The following is a 17,629-nucleotide window of genomic DNA, read 5'->3' on the forward strand; positions in this document are numbered from 1 at the left end:
AGCCAAGAATTCAGGGGAAGCTTCCTTCAATAGAAGAGATTTTATTCTGTGAAGGTCTTTCACCCCCACACCCAAGCCTGATTTCCATATTGTGTGCTGATTGCCTCCCCCAGAAGAGCTTCAATGCAGAAAGGCTGTTAAAATGGTGCACTGTTACTCATCCTGTGTACTGGGCTTGAATCTAGCTTGATTATGTCACTGCCAAAATTAAGCACTACTCTTTTAGCCTTAGCAAGTGGGTATATTCACTGAGCTGAGGAAACAGATTTCACATCAACTGAGTCATTGGGGAAATTCTTATTGCAGAGCCTTTCTTTAGTGCTGGGGGTACAAGGAGAGGGCACAGCTGCACCTTTAATGGAAGCAAAGAATAAATTGGCTCGTCAGCTGGGCACCTTTGAGAGTCCTGGGTTGTGTGATGTCCACAGAAAGCATCTTCTGTGTTCACCCAATAATTCAGGGGAGTTGCATCTCCAAGGTGCTGGGTGCAGCCTGAAATCAGTGCTGCTAATTTCAGGTATCCTTCGTTTGTTGCTGGATTTTGTGATGTACTTGTCAACAAACTGCGGCAGAAATTAGTCTTGGTTATAAAGAGGGGTTGAGTCTCTGTGTGAGGAATAAAGATTGTGATTTGCGTCTTGGAAATGTGTTATTGGGAGACCCAGGCTTTGTTTTAGTAGCCACGGTCCCCAGATCTCACCATTGCAAGTCCTAGTCATGGCTTACAGTCATAATTATAGGTCATTAAGGTTGGAAAATGACAACCCACCCCCACCATGAGTTATTGTAATTATATAGTATTGGACTTGGTGTTCCTTATGGGTCCCTCCAACTTGGGTTATTTTGTGATTAACCTGGGAGTAAGTGTCTGCTGAAGCCTGGAAGCCCATTCTTCCAAGGAAGTCTTATCAGCATCTGATGTGCAAACTTGTCATTATGGTCCTTAACTTAAAAAAGTTTTTCTCAGCTTGGAGAAGAGAAGGCAGCAGGGAGACCTGATGGTGGCCTTCAGTGCTGGAAGGGAGCGGATAAACAGGAGGGGGAACGGCTGTGTGTGAGGGTGGGTGGTGACAGGACAAGGGGAATGGCTTGAAAGTGAGACAGGGGAGGTTTGGGTTGGATGTGAGGAGGAAGTTTTGGAGGCAGAGGGTGGTGAGGCAGTGGCACAGGTTGCCCAAGGAGGCTGTGGATGCCCCATCCCTGCAGGCATTCAAGGCCAGGCTGGATGTGGCTCTGGGCAGCCTGGGCTGCTGCTTGGCGACCTGCACACAGCAGGGCTTGGAGCTGGATGAGCGCTGTGCTCCTTTGCAACCCAGGCCATGCTGTCATTCTATGGTTTTTACAGATCCTGCTTTTTTAGGACAGTTTGACTCTGAATGATATTTCCTCTGAAATTTGAGGGAGTTTGTGGGAAAGTTCCCAGCAAGTTCCCAAGTCTCCCAACAAGTACTAACTTGACTTTTAATAAGATGCTTCATTCTTAGATCCCATGCTAGATTGGTAGCATCCTGTAGCATAGCTGACACTTTACATTTCAAAGCCGTGGTGTCAAGGTGACTTCTGAGAAGGGCATTCCTTTTTTTTTATTTTAATTATGATTCATGGGCTGAGTCATATTTTGGATGACTTCCTGCTCTCCCAGTCATGTCAGCACCATATTGCTCCCATCAGGACTAGAGAAGAACCATTTCATGCAGTCAGACTGCTGCTGACTTTCGCAGGGTGTGATCTGTAGCTGTTGCAAATTGAGAGATGGTTCTGTGGTGGGATCTTTAAATATTTGCCCTGCTCCTTTTTTACTTTTCCCTCGATGTTGGTGTGTGTAGTCTTAATTGCTATTGCTTGGTCTTCCTTGGTGTTGCTTTGTGATGTATTCTCATTCTGTCTCCATTAGTCTTCACGTTCGTTCTTCTGATCTCCTCAATAGGAGCCATGATTAAAAAAGACATTTCCTCACTGACTTCAAAATTCATGATATTGTAAGGGAATTTCACTTGCATATCACAGACTCATTATGATACCTCTTACCTGGAGTTGTTTTTTCTTTCAGCCCTGGAAGAAAGCGTGACTTCTCCCCAGTGCTTTGGAACCAGTACTTTGAGTCTATGGAGGACGTTGTGGTGGAAAATGAAACTGGCAAGGATATATCCTTTTATTCAGATTAAGGCTTCTCTGTTCTCAGTGACTTTGGCAGCATCACGTGTCTGTTGAGTTCATTGGGGTTCCTTTCAGCTTTTCAAGTATTTTTTCTTATCTCACCTTCTGGTTTTTTTTTCCCCCTGTTTGTATGGATCAGCAATCAAAGCATTGCAAGACACACAGCAAGGCAGGTTCATGGGATTGATTCTTTTACAGCAGTAATCACTAATTTCAGTAAGTACTTCCAACTGCTCAGTAAGGTACTTTGCAGGCAAAGAACTCCTTAGTTCACATAGCTGAAACTATATCAGGAGTTATGTTTATTGATTTGTATTAAGTTTTATTAAGACAGTTAACTGGAAATCATTAAACTGTGCATTCAGATTCAGTATCAGCAGTACAATACATGAGCCTCAACTCTAAAACAAAGTTAATACCTACAGATTTCCAAAGACCCTTCTGCAAGTAAACTTGTAGGTTCTGTTCCTGTACATCCATACAAAGATACATGCGTCCCCAGGGAGAGTGGGTTGCTATTTGTTGCACCTCAATTTGATGTGCAGACAGTGAAACTTCTTTCCCTGGTCCACATAGATGTGGTGGTGCCAGCAGGGAGATGTCCAGCAATGTCAATCTAGTTTTTAGTTATTGCTCTCCAAGATCCATGCTCCTTTTCCAAATGTTTGTAGTACTTTTCTACTTCTCTTTGAGCTGACTCCTTTTTGTAAGTCTTTCTGTTATGGACTAATCCAGCTGGTGGCTGTAATCCTCCTTGATGTGCTCAGTTTGAATCATACAATCCTTAAGAGTTGGAAGGGACCTGTGAAGGCCATCTAGCCTAACTCTCCTGCACTGCACAGGGACACCACAACTAGGTCACGTTGCCCAGGGCCTGATCCAGCCTCACCTGCAAAGTCTCCAGGGATGGAGCATCCACCACATCTCTGGGCAGCCTGTTCAGTGCTCACCACCCTCACTGTAACAGACTTCTTCCTAATATCCAACCTAAATCTCCCCTTTTTGAGCTTGAAGCCATTTCCCCTTGTTCTGCCAGCAGACCCTCCTGAAGAGCCTGTCCCCTTTTTTCCTGTTGCTCCCCTTTAGACACTGACAGGCTGCTCTCAGCTCACCTTGCAGCCTTCCCTTCTCTTCTCCATCTGCACAGCCCAGCTCTCAGCCTGTCCCCATAGGAGAGCTGTTCCATCCCTGGATCATTTTTGTGGCCCTCCTCTGGATGCTCTCCAGCAGCTCCATGTCTCTCCTGCACTGAGGACTCCACATCTGGTTGCAGTGCTCCAGGTGAGGCCTCACAGCACTGAGCAGAGACAGGATCACTCCCTCACCTTGCTGGCTGTGCTGCTTTAGATGCAGCCCAGGATGCAGTTGGCCTTCTGGGCTGTGAGGGCACAGTGCTGGCTCATGTCCAGCTTCCATCCACCTGTACCCCAAGTCTTTTTTGACACGACTGTGCTCAATCCTTTCATCCCCCAGCTTGTATTGGTACTAAGAGTTGCCTCGACCCAGATGCAAGACCTTGCACTTGGTTTTGCTGAACCTCATGAGGTTCACCTGGTCCCACTTGTCTAGGTACCTCTGGAAAGGAGGCAAAGGCCATGAGTTGGCCTTGAGTTTCCCTTCACAGGCCTCCTGCACACACCAACAACAGCTGTGTGCTAACTGGGAGCACCCTGAAAAATAGTGTGGGACATAGGGCTTCCCAGGGGTCCTGCAGCTGCCTGTACTTCTGACAGAAGGACAAGAGGTACTTCCAGGACTTCTTTTTGCAAAGTGAAGATTGTTCTATCTGTGTTTAAGTAACACAAACCCTGTAGTTTAAGTAGTTTTATAATTTCTAAGCATACACATCCTACTTTGGTCTATCCATTAAGAAAACCTAATTTCCAAACTATTCCAACCCCTATAACACGTCACTTACTTCTCCTTTGCCAACAGCATGTGATGCTCTCAAATGTGAAACATTTTCTTCTTGTTGTTTTACTCACCCATTCATTATTTCATGTTCTCATTAAGTCTGCTTGTCCAATTCCAGCTATGAATTCTTTGTGACGTGCACCACGTCTGCATTCCTTGTGAAGCATCACACGCACCCCTGAGGCTTTATAAGTAGTTCAAAGGGTAATGGACCTGTTTGGATAGGTGATGGACATGGGCACCTTCAGTTCAAGCACATCTGTTGTTTAGGATTTATTGTGTTACCCTGTGACCTTTAACAGAAGGTCAGAGAAGCTGCTTCCTTCTGGCAGGTTGTGGTAAGGTGGGTACTGTGAAGCTTCTTTATGGATGTATATGCCAGAGAGTAGCTGTGTTGCCATAAAACATCTTGTGTTCTGGCTTGCCTGACTTTTCATCTTAAATGTAATGGAAAATACTCCACATTAAAATTACGTGCTTCGTAGCACCTATTAGTAAGGTTTGTTTTTCCTCTTTGTTGTTGCAGAAGGAGGAGAAAAGGTTTAGGCATGAGATGTGTAGGTTGCAGAGGAGGGGAAGTCCTGCACAACTGGAAAAGAGCTCTGAAATTTAAAACAAGCTCAGTTCTGTCCTGGTTATGCTGCACAAACCCATTGCACAGAGGCAGAAAGGAGGCCTTGAGAATTCAAGCACAGAAACAAAACAACTGTGATTGCAGAATCTAAAATCTAACCATGAAGTGTCCTTAACTGTTCATACACTTTTCGAATTTACAAAAGTGGATTGGAGGGACCTGTCTTGCTGCTGTTGCATGGTGGAGGCCATTCTGCTCTTTCCTGGGCTGTATTTACTGTAAGTAAACTGTTGATTTATAGAGATAGACACTTAGGCAAATGTAGTCCTGTCAGCATGGAGGGCTGCTAACCATTCAGTTGTGTTAAACAGGGGGAAAATTAATGCAGAAAACAGTGTTATGATCTCCTGCTATGCACCTGAATATATATTAGACAATGTATGCAAAGGTGTATCATCTAGGCCACTAATTTCCAGCAGCATCCCAGACTTCCACATAACCTGCATGTTTTAATGAAGCGTTAAGGCAAATCTATCACAGTGTTCCCATGGGGTTGTTCTTGGATTTTTATTTTTGGAAGGCTGCTTTCCAATTTTCAACACTCCTATCTCATCACAACACTTTTTACTTTGCATGGTTGAGATCCTGTTCAAGGAATCTCGTTTGCTGCTCTCTGAAACATGGACAGAGGTTGTAGCAACAGGAGCAAGCACGTGTGCTGATGGAGCCAAAGTGCCATCCCTAAACCTGTTCCTTTGTATAGAAGAAAAAAAAATATGAGCAAAAAACAACAAAACCAGAGCCAGGGAAGAAAGTTTAAAGGATTGCAGGTAAAGTAAAATCTCAAAGTATCTGTTATTTCTATTTGGGATGTCAGAATGATAGAATCATGGAGGTTGGAAAAGACCTAGGATCCTTGAGTCTGACCACAACCCATCCTGCTGAATCATGGCCACATCTCCATGGTTCTGGAGCACTTCCAGGAACGGTGTGACTCCACCACCTCCCTGGGCAGCCTGTGCATCACCAGTCTTACAGAGAAGAACGTTTTCCTCATATCCAGTATCTCTTCTGTGCCTACTGTTACGTCAGGCATGAAACAAGGATGAGCTCTTTGCAAGAGTTAATACCAACTGCTCTCGAATTCCCAAGGTGGCTGCTGCTACTGCATAATCCTTATGGTGTAACCCATGGGTAAACCACTGTGTGCTATGACAAGACATCCAAAAAATCATAGAATCATAGAATCACAAGGTTGGAAACGACCTGCAGGATCATCCAGTCCAACCCCCCTCCCATTCCTCTCAGTACCACCAGCACTAAACCACATCTCACAGCTCCTCATCCAGGTGCCTCTTCAACACTACCAGGGACGGCGACTCCACCACCTCCCTGGGCAGCCATTGCAGTGCCTGACCACCCTTTGAGAGAAAAAGTTTCTCCTAATATCCAATCTAAACCTCCTCTGCTACAACTTCTGGCCATTTCCTCAGGTCTTACTGTTTGCCTGGGAGAAGAGGCCAGACCCTTTTGCACCACAGCCTCCCTTCAGGAAGTAGTAGAGTGCAATGAGGTCTCCCCTGAGCCTCCTCTTCTCCACACTGAACAATCCCAGCTCCCTCAGCCACTCCTCATAAGACTCAATGCCTCTATAAATGCCTCATAAGTGGGCTGCAGTTTTGGTACGGAATGGCAGTTGGACACCTAGCTTAGTTCATCTATGTCTGCAGCTGTAGCTGAGCCAGAGACTGGTGCAGAAACTGCTGAAACTTTGTCTTAAGCCTCTTTCTTACTAAATCCTGTCCTTATCAATGTAGATCATGGGTTGCCAGGATGGTCAAGTGATTGTTTTTGGTCACAGTTTCCAAGAGCCTTGGGAAAGTTGGATTGAAGGCCATTGCCTTTAACCAGAGGCAGATGTATGAAGCCACGTTTTTCTGATCATCTTCCTACAAGATGCCATCACCCTCTCTAGAATTCTTATTTTCAGTAGCAAACCATTTTCACACTTAAAAAAATCTCAAGCTTGTTGGGTTTAGGGGAGTGACTGCCATTATAACACTGTGCTTTTGGGGCTTTTGGTGTTACTGCTGGCTGATGAAGGTAACATAGGTTTCCCTAGGTGAGAAGCACAAATCTGACTGTGCTTTTGGGGAAGGAAGTGGGTGCAATAATTAGCTGTGCCTTCATGCAGCTGGTATTAAATTATTTCCTGTGGGTGCATTGAAAATAATGTCTGTCCTAAGCAATTAAGCCAGGTATTAAACTTAAAGTACTACACAAACATATATATATATATTACTATATATTATTATATATATTTATCAAATTCAACCCAGAAGAACAACCAAACATGAAAATCTCAAGCTGGGAGGCTCTGAGTGCCCCAACCTATAAATAGAAGAACAGCCTGCAGAGCCAGAGTGCTGCTTTCTTCCTTTGCTTACTGGCCTGGCAAATTCCTGGCTGATCTGCTTGTGCTTCTCTTGCCCAAAATATTTCTGTTTGGATACAACTTAGGGTGCTGTACAGCTTCCCATTCTGTCATGTCCTTGTTGGTCCTCTTTCCTCACTCTCTGATGACAATGGTTTGATCTTTAGCAGAAGGCATCTCATCTGCTGAGTTAAGTCATTGCTTAGGAGCATAAGCAGCTTGCAAATTGAGGCTTTGGGGTGAGTTTTGGGGTCTGAAATACGAACTTGTGGCTGTTTGGATTGCACTGCTGCACTCATTTAGGAGTTGAAGAGCTGAGCAACCAAACGAGAGGCCTGGTTGCCTTTCAGATCTGCCCCTTATGTGGGTGGTTGTATTAACAGTCCCTCAACAAATTCTCCCATTGCTACAGGGCTGATATTTAAATAATCAATGATTCTTTAACACAAAATGCTTCCTTCCAACAAAGAAGGCTGTTTAATCACTGCCATGCCTGAAATAACTTATGCAAATGCAGCTGTCAGCAACAAATGGAGTCATCATCGCCTTGCTTTAAAAAGATTCCTCTCTTGTTCCCCTTCAACATCTTTGGACTAATCAATGTTGTACATTCCAACCTCACTGTGAAATTCCATTCTGTAAGATCCAAGTGAAGAAGTGCTGCAAGGCAGCTGCTTCATCTTCATGGCTGCTGTGTAGCTGGGACTGATTTTGGAACACGTGTGTCTTGAGAAAGGGGAGCATTGATTGCTTCAGCATCTCAACTGCTACAGGACTTGAGTTTGCTTTCCTAGGAAACACAAGGTGTCTTAAAGCACAATAAAATACGTGTTCTTCTCAGAGATGATGTGAACAGTGGTGGGAAGGATTCCATCCTTGAGCTCTGCTCAACTGAGGGCAGCTCGTGTGGGCTGTTCTTTGTGGGAGCTGCAGGTTCAGCTGTTGGGAGCAGAGGTTCTGCCCCACCATGCCAGTCCTTGCTGCTGTTCCACTCTGTGCTTGATGATGCTGATCCTTTTGCAGATGAGATGTGGCACTTTGCAAATCACGTTGTCTTTTTCCTTGCAGTCTGCAATCATCAGCAGGATTCAGTGCAGGATTGTGGCTTTAGATCTCCGAGGCCATGGTAAGTACAATAAATACAGGAGTTTAAATAGCACATAAGCACATTGCTGACTTGCCTTTTAAAGGAGATATAATGAATCCTTCCCAAAACGACTGAGAAATTATCCTGAAGGCATCCTTGTTTTTTTCATTCAGTGGCAGGGATGGGTGAAGTGGTGTAACCCCATATATGAGCACCCTCAGCTCCCTGTGCCTTTGTGCAAGGTGATGCTGGGCTTCCTTCTTCCTGCATGTTGGCAGCGACCCCTCCTCTATACTTTCATAACCTAAAGGAGGTCTTTACCATTCAAAATAAAGTGTGTTGTTCAGTTCTAAGGTACACTGTTAATATGGAAACACTCCCATGACTGTTCCTGCCCCTAAGCCATAATGTGACAAAGTACCAAGAGTTTCTGGTTAATTCTGGGTTCTTTAATTGTTCATGATAACTGAAATGGAGTCTTTTCTAACTGTGCCAGAAAGCTTTGTACGTTTCTGCTCCACATCCTCAGAGGTCTGAAGGTTCTCAGCTTACAGGAACTTGTTTTGTTCTTTCAGGAGAAACAAAAGTTAGGAATCCTGAAGATTTGTCTGCGGAGACAATGTCAAAGTAAGGAAGCTTATGTGCTCCCCTTCACTTCCTTATGTGCTCCCCTCTCTCCTTCACTTTCCACATACCTATTTTCTTTCCTTGATTAAACAGTAAACATTGGAGGATACTCAACCTTCATTCAAGGGAACTGGAAGGTGGTTTCATTTCACATAATTCTGGTAGCTTTCGCTTCTTTTCCTTCTGTTTTGGGACAGCTTTAAAATTTCTTTGGAATTATACCTCTGCCAGCTGAGTTGTATTTCACAGTGGACTCATTCTTTAGGTCTCCCCTTAGCTGTAAAGCCACTTTACAGATCAGCAGCTTCACTGCAGGGAGCACTTTAAACCTGCAATGCTCAGTAACACTGGAGATATCCTAATAGAAGGGAAAAAGCCTTCCTCAGGCTTGACTGATGTAAGCATTTTAGCTTGAAGTCACCGGTTTGGTGGTGGTTCTTCTGCTTTTGAGCAGTCAGAGTGTATCTGCCTTGGAAGTTGTGGATGCCCCATCCCTGCAGGCATTCAAGGCCAGGCTGGATGTGGCTCTGGGCAGCCTGGGCTGCTGCTTGGCGACCTGCACACAGCAGGGCTTGGAGCTGGATGAGCATTGAGCTCCTTTGCAACCCAGGCCATGCTGTCATTCTATGATTGAACTGGAGGCATCTCCCCAGTGAGCTTCACATAATCAGGGTGCTTTTACAGACTGTCCTGACCTGCTTTGGGATGCAAATCCCCTTCTTCACAAGCTGCAGAAAAGCAAGCAGTTCCTACTAAGCAAATCTTGTTATGTCTACATTGAGTACAAAGGGTGTCTTTCCTATGACTACAATTAAACCAGGAAGGACTTTGTAACCTTCCTATGAACAAATCTACTGGATTTGTCGTGGGGAGGCCATGTGTGAAATGCGTTCTGACTTCCATTGTATTCCTTATTGCTGCTGCTTACAGCTTGTCACATCCTGGTACATCACTGTCCTAAGGAAGTGCTGTACGAAGTAACTGGGATTTTTTAGATCTGCAGCAGCACTATGTGGAGGAAAACAAGTTGCCTTTTGTTTCTAAACTTCTCTGTCCTCGTAGAAGTGAGCTTAAAGTTTATTCCTTGTTAGCCTTTAAATGGGAGCTTTACATTATAGTTTGAATCTTTTATTAAATCCTCTGGTTTTGTCCTCCTTGACAGAGCAGTCAGCCTTTCTTTTGACTTACAGTTTACTAGGTGCAAGCTTGCTCCGGTGTTCTTTGAAAGGAAAGCCCATTTTGGCACCTCTGAGGCTACCTCAAAGTACTGTGCTCCTCAATTAGCTTTGGTCTTTAGCCATGCTGCTATTTGGATTTTTTTGGTGAGTTGTGGCAGCCAGCATTCGTATACAGCAGTAAAAGCTTCAGCTTAAAGCAGATGCCCTATGGAAGAGAAGGGGAAATCCCTGCTTGCCTTGTGCTGTCTGTACTCCAATGAGAGTCTGAACCTTTGCTTGTGTTCAGTGTTGTTTATCTTTGCCTCCATCCATGGAGCTTGGCTACTTTTCTCTATTTAATTGCAAAAGGTTTCTCCTTTTAGAGCTGTGAATTTTTTTAGCCTATGCTTCCACGCAAAAGAATGCGAGGCTTTTCTCACCTTCCATTTAAAACTCCTACCAACTGTTGCCAATCTGAAAGGTTCTCTTTGGGAATGAAAAAACAATAAATAAAGCCCTTTCTGTTTATAAAAAGGAAAAATAGCATGCTTGTTCAGGAAAGTATCAGCTTTAAATGATTGCCTGTGTGGAGCTGCACAGTGATATGACAAGAAACTTGTCCCAGTGGTGTGTGAGTTAGATAAGAGAGGATTTGGAGCCAGGCAGCTATCTTGGGTCTGAATTTTTCCTTCAGAAATACATCAAGGTAGAGATGCTGACCATTCTTTCACCACCTTCTTTTGGCAGAGACGTTGGAAACGTGGTTGAAGCTTTGTATGGAGACCTTCCTCCCCCTATCATGCTGATTGGGCACAGCATGGGTGGTGCCATTGCAGTGCACACAGCAGTTGCAAACCTGGTGCCGAGTTTACTGGGTCTGTGCATGATAGATGTTGTGGAAGGTAAGGCTGTGTGTGCTTGGATGTGGTTCTTTCTTTCAAGCTCATCTGTTTATTCTTATCCCCTAAATTCCTGAACACACAGAGTTTAGCCATTTCTTCAATATATGCCAGTTCTATTCTCCTAGCAGCAGTTACCTGTGTGAGATAGTCCTTCCAGTGGGTCTCCTTTGGATTCTGCTGGGTGGGATCTGTGGTTGCTGTTGTTCTCAGAATTTGGCTGCAACACTTGTTATCAAGGAGGGGGCTTTTTTGTGTATATACTGCATTGTTGATGAGTGGTTGCTGCTTTTTCTGATGTCCTACTTGTTAATTTTCTAATGTGGGAGTAGGTAGGAGGTTTAGGTGCGCTAAGTTGTATTTTCCTTAATTGCATTAAATCCAGTCTGAACCCCAGCTTTCTCTGAAGGTGTTCCCTGGTAGCCAGTTCTGTGTAGGCAAACATGGTAATAATTACATCAGATGTCATCACATTAAAATATTTCTTGCTAGGTACAGCCATGGATGCACTGAACAGCATGCAGAACTTCTTAAGGAGTCGTCCCAAAACATTCAAGTCACTTGAGAATGCAATTGAGTGGAGGTAATGTGTGGGCTTATGTAATCTACAAAATCACTTGGCTTTTTTAGCTTGAATCCTGAAGGAAGCAAACTCTGTCAGATTCTTCCTTTGGTTCTCCCATCCCCAGCTATGCAGTGCTGGGGGAGTGGCTGATTCACCAGAGGGCTGTGCTGTCATCCACAGGGACCTGGACAGGCTGAGAGGTGGCTGAAAGGAACCTCCTGGGGTTTAGCAAGAAATGCAGAGCCCTGCCTTTGGGGAAGAGGCTGTGCTGGGGGCACCCAGCTGGAAAGAGTGCAGGAAAGCTCCTGGTGGACAGCATGTGGAGCATGAGCCCTTGTCACTAAGATGCTGCGTTAGGCCAAGTGTCAGCAGCAGTTCAGGAGAGGTGAACCTTCCCCTCTCTTCAGCCTTGGCCACATCTGGGATGCTGATCTGGGTTTGGGCAACTCCAGTATGAGAGAGATTAGGACATAGTGGAGAGAGTCCAGCACAGAGCCACCAGGTGATCCCCAGAGGTCTCTTCCAGCCTCAACCATTCAGTGGTTCTGTCAGCAATTCCTTGGCTGATTTGATGGGACAAGAGAGCTTACAAAGATAATTAATTTCCTGGGAATTGGCTTGGTGTTGGAGAAGGATCATCCAAGAGCTGCTCCAATTCCCCACCAGCATTTCTCCTATATGTCTTTTAGATTCATAGTTACCTGAATCACCAGCCATCACTGTTAGCTGGCAGATGGTCTGTGACTCATTCTGAATGACTCCTGAGCACAGGTGGTTTGGGTAAAATCATCTGGTTTTGCTTCTGTTTCTAGGTCTGCTGGTCACCAATCACTTAGTAATCTGCCTTTCTTCCTTTTTCCTCTAGTGTAAAAAGTGGACAAATAAGAAATCTGGAATCTGCTAGAGTTTCTATGGTCGGTCAAGTCAAACAGTAGGTTATTTTGTGTGGTTTTAATTGGTTTTGATTTTAAGTTCTTAAAATCTTCTCTTCTGTTTTACAAATACCTTCACTGCAGAGCATAAATACCCCTGAACATGGAAATTTCTTCTAGGAAATAGATTTCTTTTCGTTTGATCACTGCTGATACCCACAGCTGAATTGTAGTTGTGGCACCTGGAGAAAACCTGCCCAGAATTTCAGTAGGGCAGAATCCACAAAGAGCTGCATTTAAAAGAAATAATAAATTAACCACTGCTGATTGTGTGCTCTTTGTTTTGCCTTCCTTTCTGCCCACATTGAGGACATAAGGGCTTGTCTAATGTCTCCTCAGAAATGTTGGCCTAAATTGGGTTTGCCTTCTGGCATTTTAGAAATGGTTTAAATCTGTATTTCAGGAGTGGTCCCAGGTGAGTTTGGGGGGCCAACATGATCTGCTTGTGCTACTCTGATCCTTGGTGTATCTGAAACCTTTACAAAGGTCTCCACATGTGTTGCTAAGAAGAGCTGTTGTTGCTTGTTTGATCATTGCTGCCTCTTAAGTACCTGTTTGCACTGATGTTTGCACTGGGATGCATGTGCTGCTTTCATCTACAGCTGCTTTTATACTTGGGGGGGGAATTTTTCCTATCCTGTGTTTGAGAAATAGCTGACTGCTTTTAGCTCAGCAACTTTCTGGTTTTGGAAAGGGAATCAGTTTTTGCTTTTCTTTTCACAGGTGTGAAGGAGCTGCAAGTCCTGAAGGTCCTAAAGCCATCGTGGAGGGCATTATTGAAGAAGAGGAGGAGGAGGATGAAGATGATGAAGGCGGAGTCTCTGTCAACAAAAGGAAGAAGGAAGATGACATTGAGGTAGGGAATTTCTTGCTGTGTTTCAGCATATTTTGCATGGCACTTCCCTGGCCCATGGTTATCCAAAGGATTCTGATATAAATGAGAGCAACTCTAGTGGAAGCTTTATATCGGGACTTTCGTTTTTCTTCTTGGCCTCCTCTCATTGATTCCATCACGGGTTGTCACTCGGTTTTTGGTTTTTCTTTCCTCAGGTGTTCTGAATGCACACGACCCGAAATGGAGCTTTTGTGAATGAGGAGTGCTCTGTACTGAGCCTGTGTGGTGCTTTTGCTTATTTCAAAGACCCGTCAGCATTTGGGAGGTTGTACAATCAATTGCAGCCTAAGAATGTAAATTCCTCAAGGGAGATCACAGAATCACAGAATTGTAGGGGTTGGAAGGGACCTCCAGAGATCATCAGGTCCAACCCCCTGCCAAAGCAGGTTCCCTACAGCAGGTCGCACAGGTCGGCATCCAGGCAGGTCTTGAACATCTCCAGAGCAGGAGACTCCACCACCTCCCTGCAGCCTGTTCCAGTGCTCCTCACCTCACTGCACAGAATTTGTTGCACACATTGGTGCAGAACTTCCTATGCTGCAGATTCTCTATGTACAAGAAAGACAGAGGAGGGCAACAAGATGAGCAGAGGGCTGGAGCAGCTCTCCTATGAGGAAAGGTTGAGGGAACTGGGCTTGTTGAGCTTGGAGAAGAGAAGGCTGCAGGGAAACCTCATGGTGGCCTCCAGTGCTGGAAGGGAGCGGATAAACAGGAGGGGAAACGGCTGTGTGTGAGGGTGGGTGGTGACAGGACAAGGGGAATGGCTTGAAAGTGAGACAGGGGAGGTTTGGGTTGGATGTGAGGAGGAAGTTTTGGAGGCAGAGGGTGGTGAGGCAGTGGCACAGGTTGCCCAAGGAGGCTGTGGATGCCCCATCCCTGCAGGCATTCAAGGCCAGGCTGGATGTGGCTCTGGGCAGCCTGGGCTGCTGCTTGGGGACCTGAACACAGCAGGGCTTGGAGCTGGATGAGCATTGAGCTCCTCTGCAACCCAGGCCTTTCTATGGTTGTATGATTCTGATTCCAAAATCATTACAGCTGATTTATCCCGTTGTTTTTCAGACAGTGCACAAACTATTAGTGCCAACAAAAAGCAGAAAACTAAATGCCCTGAAAAATGCAATCGTCTTTCAATCTATAGGTGTAGCTCCTGCTGACCTTCTCACTCCTTATTTGCACGCTTTGGTTGTGATTTGGAACAGAAAACAAGGAGCAAAAACTGTCTGCTGAGAGCGTGCAATCCACCAGAGGGAGCCAGCATTTTTACATGCTTCCATATGGAGTTCATTTTACGTGAGCTGTTCCACTGATCACTAATGCAGAGCTCTCTTTCCTCCCTGCAGACAAAGAAGGAGCACTTATACACGTGGCGAATTGAGCTGGCGAAAACAGAGAAGTACTGGGATGGATGGTTCAGGGGCTTATCTAACCTCTTCCTAAGCTGTCCAACTCCAAAGCTCTTGCTTTTAGCTGGTACGTATCTGGTTTAAATTCAGCAGCAGCTCACTGCAGTGGTGTCCCAGTTGTGTTTGAGAAAATAAGGTCAGCGTTTGGCTCAAGTCTTTCTCTCAGAAAGCACCCATTTCTTCCACTCTGGCTGTATCATGTATCATAAAGCAGCCAGTTTGAGCCTTGCATGTTTGGAATTAGGTCAGAGCCTCTAGGATCAAGATGGCACAAAATGATGTACTGGATTTTACGGCGTTAAATGCTTGCTTTTGTTGTATAAAGCAAAGAGGAGCCAACAAGATCTAAGCTGCCCTTCAGCCTCCAGTACTTTGACACTTTCCTACAGATGTAGGTGTGACTTTCCTCTGAAATCATGGATGTTCTGCAGCCAGCTGTAGGCCCTTCTTGTGCTCTGGTGAAGATAAAAGCCTGGAGCAGCCTGGGCTGCTGGTTGGTGACCCTGCACACAGCAGAGGATTGAAACTGGATGAGCACTGTGCTCCTTTTCCACCCAGGCCGTTCTGTGATTCTACGAGCTTCTAAGCTGTGGCAAAGATGTGTTCTTACCTTTTAGGCAGAGATTCTTTCCTGTCAATTTACCATCATGAGGTGCAGCTGTGAAATGTTCTAATGGTTGTCAAAGGTGATGTTTGGCTCACTTTCTTTTGGGGCCAAAATTTCTCTTTCATAATGCCTGGTAAAGCTCTGCTTAGTTACATTCTTTCTGGAATTTCTCCAGTACTTCTGTTTGTTTGATTGTAGGTGTTGACAGGCTGGATAAAGATCTGACCATTGGACAGATGCAAGGTAAATATTTAATTCTGATACCTTAATGCTCTTTTTGGCTGGCAACTTGTTGCTGTGGGTACATGAACAAAGATATGGGGGGAGTAGCCTCTTAGAGATGCAGTCTATTTCAAAGCGAATGTCAATCCAAAACTATTGGCCTGTGTGAGGTGATAGGAAAGGTGGAGAAATTGAGAAGGGAGTGATTAAATGAGAAGTTGTGATGAGCTTTCTCCATGGTTTTTGTTCAGCCTGCTGACTGATGTTTCCAGCAGTGGGGCTGCCACCTTCTTTTGAGGGATTCAAGGTGATGTTCTGCAAGGCTTTCTTTTTAATGTTTTTTTTCTCCTGTTCTAGTGATGTTCCTAGCTTAGAACACTTGAGACCATCCAAAACTGTTTGGCCTCTGGATGTTTCTATCAGATAAAGATTCTGCATCTCCATGCATGCCTTTTTTTTTTTCCTTCTGCTCCCAGTTTCATGGGTTTGCAAGGCATTTGGTACTGGAAAGTAATACAACGTTTATCCTGCTGCCTTATGCTGAAGTGGCCTCACAGGGCAGAGCAGAGGGGGAGGATCCCCTCCCTCACCCTTCAGGCTCTTTTTCCTGCTATCAGTGAGGCATAGTGAGGTTTGTGAAGAATGCAAGAGCCTCCTTAGAAGAGTTCATAAATGCACAGTGCTTTAAAGGTTCCAGGTTCTGTTGTTTCCTGCGTAGGTGAGAACTGCTTCCCTAAGCTACTGCTGTTCAGGAAGCAGGACTGCTTAAAAAGTGATGACTCTCTTAATCTGCAGGGAAGTTTCAGATGCAAGTCCTTCCACAGTGTGGCCATGCAGTCCATGAAGATGCTCCAGACAAGGTGAGCTCTGCCTGGGGGTGAAGCTGCGTTCATCGTGGTCTCCACTGCTTAAACACAACAGGGGCCATTGCTTGCTATGAAGCACAGTTTTGCACCACGACAGCCTTTTGGACATGATACCATCACTGGTTTTTTTGCAAAGCAGCTTGGATTTCATCATATTTTTAAGCTGACTGGAAAGCCTGAGTTGAGATGTTAGATGAGATACAGAGCTTGGCTATAGGCTTAATTCTCAAGCTGGTGCTGGTGGGACTAACTGTTACCATATGGAGTGTGGTTCCCTTTAACCTCCTACCCTCCCTCTAGAAGCTTTTCACTCTTCCTAGCACTAAACCACAGCATTTGGAGCTCATCTGTGTTGTGCTGAGTTGGGTGGCTCAAGTTTTCCAAGTATGAAACAAATGCTATTGAAACGGTTTGCAGACTGAGGAAGCAGAGTGACTGCTGTGTATTGCTGCAGTTTGTGTCCTGACAGGAGGGCTGATGTGTCACTGGAGCCTGTGCTTGGGAACAGGACTGGTTTTAAAGCTTGTTCTGCACCATGAGTGCAAAACTCAGCCTGCCAGTGCTTCCCTTTACCAATCTGAAGGAGTGGCTTTCACCTGAATGCTGCTGTGCTTTTCAACATGGCTTCTAAGTGGTGTGATCAGTGCCAGAATGCTGTCTTGATTTATTCTTAGAAATAACATGCGTAATGGTTTCACCTAACCTTTCTTTTTGCATGCTAAATTTAAGAAATTACTGGAAGAGGTGGTGAAAAAACTTCTTGGCTGTGTGGTCAGTGCAAAGGTGCAAGCATGTGTCTCACAGCATCACAGAATTGTAGGGGTTGGAAGGGACCTCCAGAGATCATCAGGTCCAACCCCCTGCCAAAGCAGGTTCCCTACAGCAGGTCGCACAGGTCGGCATCCAGGCAGGTCTTGAACATCTCCAGAGCAGGAGACTCCACCACCTCCCTGCAGCCTGTTCCAGTGCTCCGTCACTTCACTGCACAGCCGTTCCTTCGCACATTGCTGCACAACTTCCTATGCTGCAGTTTCCAGCCGTTTCCCCTTGTCCTGTCTCCACTCCCCACTGAACAGAGTCCATCCTCGCCATTCTGCCCCCCACACCTCAGATGCTGATAGACCTGGATCAGGTCCCCTCTCAGCCTTCTTTTCTCCATGCTGAACAGACCCAGCTCCCTCAGCCTTTCCTCATAGCAGAGATGCTCCAGGCCCCTCACATCTTGGTGGCCCTCCGCTGGACTCTTCCCAAGAGATCCCTGTCTGTTTTGTGCTGGGGAGCCCAGAACTG

At 45.3% G+C, this 17,629-nt stretch overlaps 1 protein-coding gene across 1 annotated transcript in view; it reads left to right on the forward strand.

Annotated features, from left to right (window-relative positions):
* Positions 1–17,629, forward strand: part of PPME1 (protein phosphatase methylesterase 1) — a 33,174-nt gene that overhangs the window by 10,187 nt on the left and 5,358 nt on the right. Inside the window, exons 2-12 of the mRNA XM_052699341.1 lie at positions 2,051–2,144; positions 4,831–4,923; positions 8,148–8,205; positions 8,742–8,793; positions 10,698–10,852; positions 11,342–11,432; positions 12,280–12,345; positions 13,070–13,202; positions 14,582–14,711; positions 15,450–15,494; positions 16,269–16,333. Of these exons, the coding sequence (XP_052555301.1) occupies positions 2,051–2,144; positions 4,831–4,923; positions 8,148–8,205; positions 8,742–8,793; positions 10,698–10,852; positions 11,342–11,432; positions 12,280–12,345; positions 13,070–13,202; positions 14,582–14,711; positions 15,450–15,494; positions 16,269–16,333 (982 nt within the window). The remainder of the gene's footprint in view (positions 1–2,050; positions 2,145–4,830; positions 4,924–8,147; positions 8,206–8,741; positions 8,794–10,697; positions 10,853–11,341; positions 11,433–12,279; positions 12,346–13,069; positions 13,203–14,581; positions 14,712–15,449; positions 15,495–16,268; positions 16,334–17,629) is intronic.

This window comes from Tympanuchus pallidicinctus, unplaced genomic scaffold (genome assembly GCF_026119805.1).
Source record: "Tympanuchus pallidicinctus isolate F22 unplaced genomic scaffold, pur_lepc_1.0 scaffold36, whole genome shotgun sequence".
Taxonomy (NCBI): Eukaryota; Metazoa; Chordata; class Aves; order Galliformes; family Phasianidae; genus Tympanuchus; species Tympanuchus pallidicinctus.